Source organism: Electrona antarctica, assembly GCF_951216825.1.
Source record: "Electrona antarctica genome assembly, chromosome: 13".
In the NCBI taxonomy this organism is placed as follows: domain Eukaryota; kingdom Metazoa; phylum Chordata; class Actinopteri; order Myctophiformes; family Myctophidae; genus Electrona; species Electrona antarctica.
Genome location: NC_136794.1, coordinates 49,763,826 through 49,780,373, shown reverse-complemented (window position 1 = coordinate 49,780,373; position 16,548 = coordinate 49,763,826). Strand labels below are relative to the sequence as shown.

Sequence of the window (16,548 nt, the reverse complement as noted above, 5' to 3'; positions counted from 1 at the left end):
GAGTGTGTGGGCAATGTGAGCCGACTGTTCCGGTGGGTGGAATGAGTAACATCACATCCACAGAGAGAGGAGAGCAGCCTGTTGCCCGCTCACTGCCCGCTCACTGCCCGCTCACTCACAACCATAACAGGGACTTTATTTATATAATAGAACGTTTCAAAACACAGTTTTGAAACGTTGCTTTTAGTTTACATAATACAGAAACACTGGAGGGAGGCAAGATTTCATGAGCAAATCACAGAGATCAAACCACTTATTAGTTAAAGTCTGTGAAAAAACTTACGTTATTTGTTTTTGAGTGGTGTAAACCACTCCTACGACTGGCTTTGTTAGTTTACGTGTCTGTCTGTCTGTTCGTACCAAAAAATGAGCATGGTTGCTACGGTCACCCAGTTCACACGGGTGTGATTTCATTACGTCAGACATTACGTCAGACCACAGCTGATCAGTCTATATAAGACCCTACACCACTCAGTTCACACGGGTGTGATTTCATTACGTCAGACATTACGTCAGACCACAGCTGATCAGTCTATATAAGACCCTACACCACTCAGTTCACACGGGTGTGATTTCATTACGTCAGACATTACGTCAGACCACAGCTGATCAGTCTATATAAGACCCTACACCACTCAGTTCACACGGGTGTGATTTCATTACGTCAGACATTACGTCAGACCACAGCTGATCAGTCTATATAAGACCTTACACCACTCAGTTCACACGGGTGTGATTTCATTACGTCAGACATTACGTCAGACCACAGCTGATCAGTCTATATAAGACCTTACACCACTCAGTTCACACGGGTGTGATTTCATTACGTCAGACATTACGTCAGACCACAGCTGATCAGTCTATATAAGACCTTACACCACTCAGTTCACACGGGTGTGATTTCATTACGTCAGACATTACGTCAGACCACAGCTGATCAGTCTATATAAGACCCTACACCACTCAGTTCACACGGGTGTGATTTCATTACGTCAGACATTACGTCAGACCACAGCTGATCAGTCTATATAAGACCCTACACCACTCAGTTCACACGGGTGTGATTTCATTACGTCAGACATTACGTCAGACCACAGCTGATCAGTCTATATAAGACCCTACACCACTCAGTTCACACGGGTGTGATTTCATTACGTCAGACATTACGTCAGACCACAGCTGATCAGTCTATATAAGACCTTACACCACTCAGTTCACACGGGTGTGATTTCATTACGTCAGACATTACGTCAGACCACAGCTGATCAGTCTATATAAGACCTTACACCACTCAGTTCACACAGGTGTGATTTTTAATTTATAATAAGAGTACAGTAACAGTATCTGGTAGAAGTCCTTGAGCAAGACTCTGAACCCCTAATTGCTCCTGAGGTGCAGGTTGGTGCCTTGCATGGTTTCCACCGCCATCGGTGTGTGAATGGGTGAATGTAATGCGCCTTGGATAAAGGCGCTATATAAATGCACCATTTAGGTTGGTGCCGTCATGGTGGTGTACTTCATTGTGAAGTACTTTGGGTGAAGGCGCTATATAATGCTTTGGGTAAATAGGCGATATGATAATGCTGTGGTTAAGGAGCTGTATAAATGCACCATTTATTTTTATTTAGGAAGTCCTACCCATTAGGTCTGTTTCAGAGGCGTGTGGGTGCGTGTACATCGTTGCGGTGGAACCCTCGAGTCTCATCGTAATAAGACTCCCATCTTGAAATGGACAGAAGGAATTCTGGTGCCGGTCAGGAAGGGCGGTTCACTGACTGACCAGGACTGACCAGGAAGGGCGGTTCACTGACTGACCAAACCATTTCCCAAACAAACACAGTGTCTGTGTTTGTGTCTGAGGAAACGTCCCGGAGCTATTCTGGATTTGTTTAACTTGAGCTGATGATGATGTGCCATCTTGGCTTTTGTGGTCAAACAGCTGTAAAGTAGGGGGGGGGGGAATACCCAGAACGCACTGCTGGTGAACAATGTTGTGCTCCGTAAGCCAGTGGTTCCCAAAGTGGGGTCCCCACTTTGGGAGTTCCAGGGGGTCCCCAGTTGAATGATAGTTTGGAACCAAATGGACCCTTATGGGTCTGTAACTCTGAGAGTGATACAAATGGTACACTCTCATAGTTAAATTAACATTGATTTTACAATATAAATTGGGGGTCCCAGAGATAGAAATGCGATTAAATGGGGGGTCCGTACTCCGTAGACTATAATGCATGTCAAACTGGGGGTCCTTGAAATTAAACGGGTTGAGAATCACTGCTAGAGCCGTAACAATCTTCTCTTATGGGGGTCCCTGCTCCCTGGCATACCTTATTCAGATGGGGGTCCCTGCTCCCTGGCATACCTTATTCAGATGGGGGTCCCTGCTCCCTGGCATACCTTATTCAGATGGGGGTCCCTGCTCCCTGGCATACCTTATTCAGATGGGGGTCCGTGCTCCCTGGCATACCTTATTCAGATGGGGGTCCCTGCTCCCTGGCATACCTTATTCAGATGGGGGTCCCTGCTCCCTGGCATACCTTATTCAGATGGGGGTCCCTGCTCCCTGGCATACCTTATTCAGATGGGGGTCCGTGCTCCCTGGCATACCTTATTCAGATGGGGGTCCCTGCTCCCTGGCATACCTTATTCAGATGGGGGTCCCTGCTCCCTGGCATACCTTATTCAGATGGGGGTCCCTGCTCCCTGGCATACCTTATTCAGATGGGGGTCCCTGCTCCCTGGCATACCTTATTCAGATGGGGGTCCCTGCTCCCTGGCATACCTTATTCAGATGGGGGTCCCTGCTCCCTGGCATACCTTATTCAGATGGGGGTCCCTGCTCCCTGGCATACCTTATTCAGATGGGGGTCCCTGCTCCCTGGCATACCTTATTCAGATGGGGGTCCCTGCTCCCTGGCATACCTTATTCAGATGGGGGTCCCTGCTCCCTGGCATACCTTATTCAGATGGGGGTCCCTGCTCCCTGGCATACCTTATTCAGATGGGGGTCCCTGCTCCCTGGCATACCTTATTCAGATGGGGGTCCCTGCTCCCTGGCATACCTTATTCAGATGGGGGTCCGTGGGGCTAATAAGTATCAATCTGGGGGTCCATGTGTTACCCATAAGCTACTGACTGACCATCTGCAGTGAACCAAATGGACCCATAAGCTACTGACTGACCATCTGCAGTGAACCAAATGGACGAGTCCATTTGGTTCCATCTGTGCGCTCTCCGAGTTACAAATGGGCACATGGACTCATTCAGGACGGGAACCCCTTTTGGTCTTTGAAGCATTATTTTAAACTTTAGCTATTGGAAAAATCTACAAGCTCTACGAGCTTGTAGATTTTCACTATTTTTTTTTGTTTTTAATCTTGAAAATGTGGCGCAGATCTTTGAATAATGAAATCCATCCTGTCGTACTTTCCCCCCCATGCTTTCATCACTGCACCGAGTACTGACTGACCGTCTCCAACTAAAACAAACTTCCCTCCCACGCCCCAAACCATATCCCATTCCCTTCCCCTCCCACGCCCCAAACCCGCTGACGAGCACGACACACAAAGCCATCACACGCCGTCTGTGCACGCACAATAGACAATGACACGGATCTCCCGCTCAATCGTTACTTCACATTAATGTCATTCGGACGGACGGACATGGAACTTTGACTAGGGGGGGAAAATAGTTTTGTCCACTGAGCCATTGCAGCATTAAGACCTGACACAAGATTCTACAAATGCCTTCTAAAGCCTGACAGTTTTCTGAAAAACCCTATGTTTCTGTGTCAGTGGTGCTCAAACTATTTCATGTCAAAGAGCCCCAGAATTATCTATATTTGGCCGCCGACCCCCATCTGAAAATATGATGTTCCAGGGACCCCCCAGAAGCAAATATTTGAGTTAAAAACGTTCTGAAAGAATATATATTCAAAGATTTGCGCCACATTTTCACGATTTTTCTAAAATAGCAGACCTACCAGCTCAATGTGTAGTATGCTAATGTTCCTAATGTTGTGTAATGTGTAGTATGCTAATGTTGCTAATGTGTTTAACAGGCTGTGAAACGAAACATCCCTCTGGGACCATAACGTCTCATTTAAGATAATCTCATTTCAATTCAATTCAATGAGGCTTTATTTATTGGCATGTGTTGTGTGTTCACATGGCCAAAGAAAAAGTGGAGCAAAACAATGTATGTACAATTAAACAGGGAATACAGAAATGTGAAAACTATCTTACCCAAAACCATCAGAATTGTGCATTTGCGTCAGAAATCCACATTGGAAAGGTTAGCTTGGGATGCACGTTTGAAACGAATGATCGGCGGCAGTATGTCAATGTTTTGCATTGCAACGTTTGGGACAAATCTGGCAGCAAAATCTTTGAAGTGTGAACTGAGTGGTGTAATATAGCCTGTCTGACGTAATGAAATCATGTCTGACGTAATGAAATCACACCCGGGTGCACAGGGTGAACATAGCAACCATGCTAATTTTTTCTGCACAACAAAGCCAGTTGTAGGAGTGGTTTACACCACTCAATTTTTTCTGCACAACAAAGCCAGTTGTAGGAGTGGTTTACACCACTCAAAAAAATGTAGGGCAGGGTGACGTTCTGTGTCACCCTGCGGTGGGGTGGGTGTATATGGTGACGTGCGGTGGGTGTAGGGCAGGGTGGCGTGCGGTGGGTGTAGGGCAGGGTGACGTGGTGGGTGTAGGGCAGGGTGGCGTGCGGTGGGTGTAGGCCAGGGTGACGTGCTGTGGGCGGTGCGGTGCCAGAGGGAGAATTATGGTGCCTTAGGTGTGTCGTCAACATAAGTGATGTCTTATTTCTCTTTAGCCTTGGTTCACACAATGAGTATAATATAGGGCATGGGTTAATTGCAACTGTGATGCGACATTTTACATTGCCATGTTTTAACAAAGGTGCTTTTAAAGGCAAAAAATAAAAGATATCTCTCTCCTTCTCCCTCCCCTCATGTAGGACACCATGCCTCAGACTCCACCGTTCTCGGGGGGCAGCCAGAGCTTCGGTTCGGGCGTCGGCGTCTACAACAAGAACCTGTACCAGAACCAGAGCGTGCCCAGTAAGGACGAGGGCTACGCGGGCCTGTATTACCATGACAACCACCTGGTGTCCGGATCGCTGGAGGCTCTCATCCACCACCTGGTTCCCACCGCCGACTACTACCCTGACGTGAGTTTACTGGCCTTGTATCGTATCGTATTGTATTGTATGCATGCATATTTGGGGCGACTGTGGCCCCAAATAATGTGTGTTTGGCACGGGACCTCCCCCTCCCCCCTTGGCAGCGGAACCCAGAGAGACAGAGAGAGATGTTTTTCAAGACCGCTTTATTAAAGCAAGAATAACATGACAGTCAGATGATTTTGTCGACCCACAGGCTACCGAAAATCACAGAAGCCAAATAAAAACCTTTTATTTATTTTCTTGGAAAGCGGTTTGTAATGTGCCGTCAATATTGTCCATGTGGTTCTGTCTGTCTGTCTCTCCATCCCAGTTACAAACGGACACATTGTCCACGCTGAGGATGTGAGTGCATGCGCTGGCTTTAATATATTTCTCATGTTGTGTCTCTGTCTGGGTCAAACAGAGGACATCTTAACCCATTTTGACCTGAGATTAGATTCTAAAAATGTCTTCTAAATCCTGACAGTTTTCTGAAAAAGCTATGTTTCTGTGTCAGTGGTTCTTTGATTTTTCAAAAATAGCAGATTGTAGATGCTATTTTTCAATAGCTAAAGCATAACATAATGCTAACACCAAAAGGGGTTCCCGCCCCAAAATGGGTTAATATATGTCTCATGTTGTGTCTCTGTCTGGGTGGACAGAGGACAGAGGACGTACATCTTAATATATGTCTCATGTTGTGTCTCTGTCTGGGTAGACAGAGGACAGAGGACATACATCTTAATGTATGTCTCATGTTGTGTCTCTGTCTGGGGGGACAGAGAACCTACATCTTAATATATGTCTCATGTTTTGTCTCTGTCTGCGGGGACAGACAGAGGACGTACATCTTAATATATGTCTCATGTTGTGTCTCTGTCTGCGGGGACAGACAGAGGACGTACATCTTAATATATGTCTCATGTTGTGTCTCTGTTTGCGTCAACAGAGGACGTACATCTTCACCTTCCTGCTGAGCTCTCGTCTTTTCATCCGGCCCCACGAGCTGATGGCCAGGGTGTGCCAGCTGAGCACGGAGAACCAGCGTCTCGGGGACCCCCAGCGTCTCGGGGACCCCCAGCGTCTCGGGGACCCCCAGCGTCTCGGGGACCCCCAGGCCGATATGGTACGGTATACACACCCAGTGGTTCTCATACTATTTCATGTCAAGGACCCCCTAGGATTATATGTAATTGGCCTCCGACCCACAATATGTTGTTCCAGGGACCGACCTCCCCCAGAAGCAAGGATTTGAGTTAAAAACGTTCCCTCTGAAAGAATATATATTTCAAAGATTTGCGTCACATTTTTCATGATTTTTCAAAAATAGCAGACCTACAAGCTTGTAGCGCGGCACTCGGTGCTGCGCTATGAGCTTGTAGATCTGCTATTTTTCAATAGCTAAAGTATAACATAATATCTTAAAACACCAAAAGGGGTTCCGTCCTGTACCGAACAAACACTCGCCACAACTAATTAGCGTGTATTATGCCCTGCTCCATGTCACCGCCGGCTCTCTTTGACATTTAGTTTTGTGTGTGAACGCCATCTTTTCAGACGAGGAGCAGAAAGATTGCGCCCAAGATCCTGCAGCTGCTGACGGAGTGGACGGAGACATTCCCGTACGACTTCAGAGACGAGAGGATGATGAGGAGCCTGAAGGAGCTGACCCAGAGGCTGGGCAGCGGAGACGAGGTGGGTCCTCCCTCCCCCAGAACCCCTAACCCTAACCCCTAACCCCCTAACCCTGAAGGAGCTGACCCAGAGGCTGGGCAGCGGAGACGAGGTGGGTCCTCCCTTTATACTATATAAAGTCCCCGGTTCGATCCCTGGCTCCTCCTGGCTTAGCGTCGAAATGCCCTTGAGCTAGACGGCCGCCCACTGCTCCTAATAGTCGGCAGGAGTCTAAAAAGCAGATTTCCCACGGGGATCAATAAAGCGTATCAAAAGTATTGATTGCTCCGTATATCATGTCAGGTCATCTGAGCAGAACAAAGAACATCAATACCCACAGGAGGACAGATGGACTTAAAAAGGACGACAGAATTGACAGGACAAATTTCATCCACTTTGCTCTAATGAGGGACGTCATCTGTGCCCACATTTGGAGAGTAGGCTACAACTCCCATTTACTTCCGTTATAAAGTAAAAGTTAAGAATTTAAGTATAGAACATACTTCTTCCTCTTTTCCCTTCAGGGGTCTCCACAGCCAATCATCTGCCTCCATCTCACCCTGTCCTCTGTCTCCACAGCCAATCATCTGCCTCCATCTCACCCTGTCCTCTGAATCACCTTCTCTCACACCAACTAACTTTTACGGCATCCACTACATTTCACTCCATCCATAAATCTTCTCTCTGGTCTGCCTCCTGCCTGGCAGTTCCAACCTCAACTTCCTTCTACCATTATACTGTACTCCCTATCCCTCCTCTGCACATGTCCAAACCTCTCTGGCTTTATCTCCAGAACATCTGACATGCGCTGTCCCTCTGATGTACTCGTTCCTGATGCTATCCATCCTTGTCACTCCCAGAGAGAACCTCAACATTTTAGTCTCTGCTACCTCCAGCTCTGCTTCCTGTCTTTTCCTCAGTGCAACTGTCTCTAAACCTGTCTGTCTGTCTCTAAACTATACAACATAGCTGTCTGTCTCTAAACTATACAACATAGCTGTCTGTCTGTCCTACACCTTTCAACATAGCTGTCTGTCTCTAAACTATACAACATAGCTGTCTGTCTGTCTCTAAACCTTTCAACATAGCTGTCTGTCTCTAAACTATACAACACAGCTGTCTGTCTGTCCTACACCTTCCCTTCCATTCTTGCTGGTACTTTCCTATCAGACATTCACACCTGACACTTCTCTCCACCCATTCCAACCTGCTTGCACTCGTTTCCTCACCTAGAGCATAATGTGAACAACAGTGTTTGATTCTACGTGAAAATGTGCAGACGAGACAAGACAGACACACAGACGTGTGTGTGTGTGTGTGTGTGTGTGTGTGTGTGTGTGTGTGTGTGTGTGTGTGTGTGTGTGTGTGTGTGTGTGTGTGTGTGTGTGTGTGTGTGTGTGTGTGTGTGTGTGTGTGTGTGTGTGTGTGTGTGTGTGTGTGTGTGTGTGTGTGTGTGTGTGTGTGTGTGTGTTCGTTCTGACCATTATGCATGTTTATCAGCCTGGTCAGTTCCAGTGAATAGTGCTATTGTTCTCGGCCTCGGGGTGTGTAGCGGGGGGGTGGGGGTGGCGTGGGGGGGGGGGTGTAGCTGTCATGTCTGCTGTGCTCTGCCCTCAGTCAGTCAGGCACGCGTTTTTATTTATTGTTTCTGTAGCAGGTTTCTATCCCTTCAACAACAAGACGAGTCAAAGTGTTTCACACAAAACATGAATCATTACAACAGCACTAAAGACACGCATCACAAAAGGGAGACTTGAACATATAAAAAAAGAAGAATATATTTAAATAACGCAGAAGAAATGATTCAAAACACTTCAGTGAAAGAACTGGACGTGTGTTTCCGTCACTTCCACAAAAATAGACAATCTACAAGCTCACACTTGTGCTGCATTGTGAACCGTTTTCTGGGATTCATTCATACAGGAACCGCATTTGCGGCGAAGTGTTGACCGTGTTCTGCGTACTGTCACTGTGTGGATGCACTGCGTACTGTCACTGTGTGGATGCACTGCGTACTGTCACTGTGTGGATGCACTCGTGCTGTCACTGTGTGGATGCACTCGTGCTGTCACTGTGTGGATGCACTGCGTACTGTCACTGTGTGGATGCACTGCGTACTGTCACTGTGTGGATGCACTGCGTACTGTCACTGTGTGGATGCACTGCGTACTGTCACTGTGTGGATGCACTCGTACTGTCACTGTGGATGCACTCGTACTGTCACTGTGTGGATGCACTGCGTACTGTCACTGTGGATGCACTCGTACTGTCACTGTGTGGATGCACTGCGTACTGTCACTGTGTGGATGCACTCGTACTGTCACTGTGTGGATGCACTCGTGCTGTCACTGTGTGGATGCACTCGTGCTGTCACTGTGTGGATACACTGCGTACTGTCACTGTGTGGATGCACTCGTACTGTCACTGTGTGGATGCACTCGTACTGTCACTGTGTGGATGCACTCGTACTGTCACTGTGTGGATGCACTCGTACTGTCACTGTGTGGATGCACTGCGTACTGTCACTGTGTGGATGCACTCGTACTGTCACTGTGTGGATGCACTCGTACTGTCACTGTGTGGATGCACTGCGTACTGTCACTGTGTGGATGCACTCGTGACACAGACGCCACTTCACAATTTACAATTTACAATTTAGGCATTTAGCAGACGCTCTTAATCCAGAGCCACTTACATTAAGCAAGAACAAAAGCATGGGAATACATCACATATGTAAAATGCATTTATCATGAAACATGCGTAAGCCAAGAACGTAACTAGAACATATCTATATAATGACACTATACATATAAACTATACCTATATACTATGCTATACATATGTACTATGATGTGCTATGACTACATACAATGCAATTATTGTGCTGTCTACATGACATGACATCTGTTTCAAATGCTATCTAAGTCTAAAAAGTGCTATCTAAGGGGGTAGGATAAGTGCTATGGGCCAAAACTATATGTTCAGTCAAATCAATCGCTCGTCCCACAGACCAACAGAAATGCCTCTCGTTGTCGTGTAACTAAAGGACCTTAACAATCCAGGTCAGTGTCTCTTCCCACGGCAATTTAATTAGCATAATATCTGTGTCCCCTCGTCTCGTCTCGACTGAGGGCGTGGCGCGATTCAGCGTGAAGTGAACCGGTGTGACCACACACACACACACACACACACACACACACACACACACACACCTTGCTGATGGATGAGTTGACGGCAGAAAAAGAGACCACCTACCGTCCTCCATTCATTCAGGATCCACACGACTCGTCAATGCTAGTGCAGAACGTCAATATTGATCCTGGTCTAAATCTACAAGTCAATACATTTCACTCAACATGACACACACACACACACACGCACACACACACACACAGCGTGTTGCTTACAGATTGTGTGTCAGTGTGTAATGTGTCCTCACAGAGATCTCTCACACTGCTCTGACTAATGGCTGATGTTTGTGTGGAGAAAACAACTTATGTCAGCAGTACGCACACACATAGACACACACGCATGCACGCACGTGCGTGACAAACACAATTGCACGCACACACACCATCCATTGAAACCAATGTTGAGCTGAACATTTGGAAAATAGGCCAATCTACGAAGCTGGGGGGGGGGGGGGGGGGGGGAATCTACGAAGCTGGGGGGGGGGGGGGAATCTACGAAGCTGGGGGGGGGGGATCTACGAAGCTCACAGTGACCAGTGAAGTGAAGAGATTGGGTGTAGCTACCAGACACCAGTGTTGTTTTCGTCGACTAAAACTAAGACGAAAAATGTCCGTCGACTACCTTTTTTTACTGACGAAAACTAAATGGAAACTAAATGAAAACTAAGCTATGATGACCAAAACTAAGACTAAATATGCTGACAATTTCGTCAACAAATAAAAACTAGACTAAAATGTTAGGAAGGGACTAGTGGACAAGAGATCCAGTTTAAATCATTCTACACTAGGTTGCATGCTGAAGGGACTAGTGGACAAGAGATCCAGTACAAGTCATTTTACACTAGGTTGTTAGGAAGGGACTAGTGGACAAGAGATCCAGTACAAGTCATTCTACACTTGGTTGCATGCTGAAAATAGCCGATCTATAAGCTCACAATGCGACGCATTGTGTGCTTGTACATCGGCTAATTACGGCGGCATCGAGGCCTGCCAAAATACATTTTAGTCGACTAAATCTACTGTAGATTTAATCGACTAAAATCTTAGTCGAATATTAGTCCCTTCCCAACATTTTAGTCTAGTTTTTATTTGTTGCCGAAATTGTCAGTATATTTAGTCTCAGTTTTCGTCATCATAGCTTAGTTTTCATTTAGTTTCCATTTAGTTTTTGTCAGTGGTAGTTCGTCGGTAGTCGACGAAATCAACACTGCAATGCAGGCCGTCCAACTGTAGAACGCACGGTGTGCGACGGTGTGAGTGAGAACTTCCTCTCTTGGCAGTGTGGAAGGGAAGCCAGCCGTGGTCGTGGAGCGGTGGAAGCCAGAAGCACCGCCAGACATTTCAAAGAATCTTTAACCGTTAAAGTGGAGGAAGTTGTTTGGTGATCATCAGCACAGGCAATTACTCCCAGAGGCCTGCAGCTGTTTATGCATGAGACCCAATGCACTGTTTAAGTGTGTGGCTGTTTCAGCCTTGGTAGTTTTTGGAGCAAAACACACTGCCAGCCCAGCGCAGCCCAGCCCAGCCCAGCCCAGCGCAGCGCAGCGCAGCGCAGCGCACGCGTCGTTACCTTTCCCAGCTCTGCAGGGAAAGGTGCAGGATTGGTTTTGTCCCGAGTATGACAGACAGACAGGCAACATTATGGCTCACCACCGCCGGGCGCTCTCTCTTTTTTGGGGGGGAATTAAATAGTTTTCCGGTCAGTCTCCCCTCGTCTATTGTGCCTCGACAACAACAGATTGGGACTATAGTCTGCATGTTGGGGAAATGGGAATGTACCAGGGGAGAAATGTTGGGAGAAGAGTTACCCGGACACGAAAACAAATCTTCTTTAGTGGCGTGAAGGGTCGCCGGGGTGGCACGTCGACGAGCGCTGGCACGTGTTGTCTAGTGCTGCCTGTGTGTGTGTGTGTGTGTGTGTGTGTGTGTGTGGGGGGGGGGGGGGGGGGGATAATTGGAGCGGCTGTTTTGATGCGCTCCCTTCGCCGCCAATGCGTTTTTAGCACTTTAGTGACACTGGGGTTTGCTGCCGAGTCCTCCAGAGCGTGGAACCACAGCGCTTCCAGAATAGATGCCCTGAACATCTGCTCTGGGTCGGGTCCAGAGGAGACCAGAACCACAGGCGGAACATTCCAGGCCTTGATCTGCTGCCTAGGCCATCATTTAGCATGATGTGGTTGTAGGAGATATAAGGAGAGAGAAGTCAAGACATATAAACAAGCACTGCATGAGATCTGGATCTGACCTGGTTTAGTGCTGGGAGTCGTTCAGCCTGCCATCCAAATGTCTAGTTTCTCATCCTGCAACATTTCAATGCAGATGAATTGCATTTTTATAGCGCTTTTCCAAGTGCTCAAAGCGCTTTACAACGGTTCATTCATTCATACATTGGGAGGTGAAGCGGCGAACAGTCGACGCCAGCGTCCTCACTTCCCACATTCACACACCAACGGTGGCGAGCTCACACCGACCGACTCACTGGAGGCAATGTAGGGTTCAGTGTCTTGCCCAAGGACACTTCGACATGTGGACAGGAGGAGCCGGGATTCGAGCCGCCGACCCAGGGATCATTGGACGACCTGCTCTACCTCTTGAGCCACAGCCGCCCACAAGAGAAGATTTTGTTGAATTTGATATGCACACAAGACCACCCACTAAATGGGGGCCACAGACCCCCATTTACCATTTTTTCAAATGCAACAGTTCCATTTGTACACTCTCAGAGTTACAAACCCATAAAGGCTTAATGTAACTCCTAACTATCAATCATTTAGTTGTCGTATTTATACCCCCTCGGTGTCCCCTGGGGTTCCTCGATGTCCCCTGGGGTTCCTCGATGTCCCCTGGGGTTCCGCGGGTCATTTATACCCCCTCGATGTCCCCTGGGGTTCCGCGGGTCATTTATACCCCCTCGGTGTCCCCTGGGGTTCCGCGGGTCATTATACCCCCTCGATGTCCCCTGGGGTTCCGCGGGTCATTATACCCCCTCGATGTCCCCTGGGGTTCCTCGGGTCATTATACCCCCTCGATGTCCCCTGGGGTTCCGCGGGTCATTGCTCGCTGCGGAGGCATCAGTGGAAGCATCGTGTCCTTTGAGACGCCTGACTTGCCAGAACAAACACGGCGTAACCCTCTTGGCACGCTGCTGGTCGGAGGCTCTGCGATGAAGTGCTGTCGCGTAGCCAAGAAACCAACCAAAACAAGGGGCTGTCGCGTAGCCAAGAAACGACCCAAAACAAGGTGCCAAGCGGGGGTGGCACCGCACCGCACCGCGGACCAACCAGGAACCGACTCGCACCAAGAACCCACCTGCCAGCGTAGACGGTGCCAGGGCCGTAGGAGAACAAAACAGAGACAGAAAATAACATTTCCATTCCGTCACCAATGGTGGTACCCCGGGACCCCCACTGCCTAAGAAATGCAAGGCATGCTGTCCTTTGAAAGCAGTGTGTTTATATATAGCTATGCCTGCCCTCTGTTTGGAGCAGGAGGACAGGAGAGGTGGCAGGTGGTGGATTTATGTTTTATTTTTTTTACGAGGCTTCTCGCGTGATTGTTGTCCAACTGTTACTGTACACACACACACACACACACACACACACACACACACACACACACACACACACACACACACACACACACACACACACACACACACACACACACACACACACACACAGTCAAATCATCAGTGTTCACTTTAAAAGTGTATGTTATGTGTCATATCTTTTGTTATACTTTAAAAGTTTTTCTTATTTTCTTCTTTCTTCTTTTCTTTCTTTCTTCTTATTTTAGTTAAAGCTCTATATTCTGACAGTATTCATTGTTAAACTAAAACGGGGAACAGGGGTCTCAGCATTTTTCCAGCTCTTTAAGAAGTTTCACACATTTCCAGGTCGAGATACCAGATTTTATTCAACCCACAAAACATAATTTATCTTCTTCAGTTGTATCTGCTTCAATTATTTATCTTGTATGAGTTCTCTCCCTTATTGGATAACATCGCTATTCCAAACTGGAAATGTACAGTATTTTCTGTTGTACTAAAAGTGCTGGAGAGATATGAGACAATATTGGCACAGAACAGCAGATATATTGATATAATATGCCTAGCACGCACGGCACGCACGCCATGCTATAGGCGGGCCGGGCCGGGCGCCCTGTTCCATTTGGGACCGTTCCAAACTTATGCAACTGTTCAGAGTGTGTCGGAGCGAGACCAGTTATCTAAGTGGTCTGCATTAAATTAGGGAGAGGCATGAAAGCGCGGCGGGCTCTATGAGCCCAGGGGCCCCGCGAGGGTCCGGCCTGCTGTTCTCTGGGCTGGTCTGTTATTATTATAGGTCGGCAGGAAGAGGGGGGGGGGGGCTTGCATAACGCCCGCAGAACCATCGCTCCCGCCACCGTTCACACACGGAATGACCCCCACAAGAGGAAGCTCTGTTTAGGGACACAGCGTTGCGTAGCGCAGAGGTGGCAGATTAGAAACAGACAGATTGCTATCACTCTCTCTCATGTACAGTAAAGTATAGCTCAGAATCTACTTTGTTGTCACGTCTCAGGTTTACAAGTGGGTGAAATTAGTTTTTTTGTGTATAGTTCCCATCGTGTCCAAACAGCACAGCTGTTGGGTTTCAGCTGGTGGGTTTCTCTTATCTTAATTACAGTACAGTACAGTACAGTACAGTACAGTACAGTACAGTACAGTACAGTACAGTACAGTACAGTACAGTACAGTACAGTTGGCCTGTCGCGTGTCCCCCCCCACTGTAGAGCGTGTGCACATCTAGTCCTTTAGGCCAGAGGCCTTATTATCGGATATCGTTGCCATAAAGAGGGACAAAGTGACAATGTGATTTTTGTATTGCTACATTTATGAAATGATGTGATGGCAATGTCAAAATGGCAGCTGATTACGTGTTTTTGGCCCCTATATCTGATATAAATGGTATATGTCAGACGTACGAACAAAATGATACCACATATGCGATATCTCACCCGGCCTACGGACTAATCTTGTTACTGGGACGGACCAGGGGTCTTTTCCAAATCACTGAAATCTCCTTTAAAATAGACTCTCCTTCCCCCATCTCTCTCCAGGTGTACCGTAAGGCGGTGGGCCAGCTGAGCCAGGGTCTAACTCTCCCCTCTCTCTCCTCTCCAGGTGTACCGTAAGGCGGTGGGCCAGCTGAGCCAGGGTCTAACTCTCCCCTCTCTCTCCTCTCCAGGTGTACCGTAAGGCGGTGGGCCAGCTGAGCCAGGGTCTCATGCGGAGGCTGACCGTGCTCGGCCAGTACGAGGAGGCGCTGGTGAAGATCAGCGCGGCGGCCGCCGAGCGCCTGGCCTCGCTGAAGGCCAAGCCCCACCACCAGGGGGCGGCGTCCTCCTCCGCCGGACACAGAGACCTGCTGTCCATCTGCAACGACCCGTTCACCGTGGCCCAGCAGCTCACACACATAGAACTGGTGAGGGGGGGGAGAGAGGAGAGGAGGGGAGGGGAGGGGAGGGGTAGAGGGTAATACAAGTTAAAGGTTTCATGACATTAATTTTCATTTATTTTTATTTTTATTTTTTTTGTTTTAGGTTTTACGACCTCAATTACACTTCAGTGGATTTTCTGTGGTCTGGGGTTTTATCTGTGTGTTCTGAAGCCTTTTGAGCCACAGTGAAAACAGGCAAAACAGTGAAAACAGTGACATCTGCTGGCAAATCACATTGACATATATGGGATTTTCAGGCTGTGACATCACAGTCAGCAGGAAAACCAAAGCACTTGTTTGAGCCAGAAAACCCCAGACCACAGAACATCTACTAAATGTTAAAGGTTCAAGGTTGGAAAACCCAAAAAATAAATGACATCACCATCCCTAACACTAGCATGTCTGAGAGGTCATTTTGAATGTTTTTTTTTTTTAGATTTTGAAGTTAATTATCTTTCTGCCCATGAAGCTTTCAGATGGTTCCCCTTCCATGACCATCATCATTCCATCATCACAGAACTTTTTGACATCTGAAAAAAATTCTAAATATGAATTTAAGCACATGCTACTTCTGTCTGATTTGACTTCAGACATGCTAGTGTTGAACATTTTAAATACTCCACATTAAAAATACCTCAATATTGTACTACAGTAATGTCCTTAGTTCCTCTCCACCACTGCTCTCCATGGAAGGAACATGCCGTATATTAACCCTGTGATGTCCTTCCTTCCCTCAGGAGAGACTCAGCTACATCGGTCCTGAGGAGTTCGTCCAGGCCTTCGTCCAGAAGGACCCGCTGGACAACGACAAGGTATAAACGTCTCCATGTTTGTTCTCTTCCTCTGAATAAATATACATCCGCTGCATAAATACTGTCTAAATTAGGACACGGACGGACGGTCGTCCGTGTCGTAGGCGTCGCGGCAGGCCGCCGCGTGCCGAGGCGTCCGTGTCGGAGGCGTCGCGGCAAGCCGCCGCGTGCCGAGGCGTCCGTGTCGGAGGCGTCGCGG

General features: G+C 47.7%; 1 protein-coding gene across 1 annotated transcript in view; it reads left to right on the top strand.

The window, feature by feature from the left end:
- The window catches only part of rasgef1ba (RasGEF domain family, member 1Ba), a 124,666-nt gene that overhangs the window by 88,933 nt on the left and 19,185 nt on the right, over positions 1-16,548 (top strand). Inside the window, exons 2-6 of the mRNA XM_079519051.1 lie at positions 4,986-5,198; positions 6,142-6,318; positions 6,750-6,887; positions 15,286-15,522; positions 16,275-16,349. Coding sequence (XP_079375177.1) covers positions 4,992-5,198; positions 6,142-6,318; positions 6,750-6,887; positions 15,286-15,522; positions 16,275-16,349 — 834 coding nt within the window. The 5' untranslated portion in view covers positions 4,986-4,991. The remainder of the gene's footprint in view (positions 1-4,985; positions 5,199-6,141; positions 6,319-6,749; positions 6,888-15,285; positions 15,523-16,274; positions 16,350-16,548) is intronic.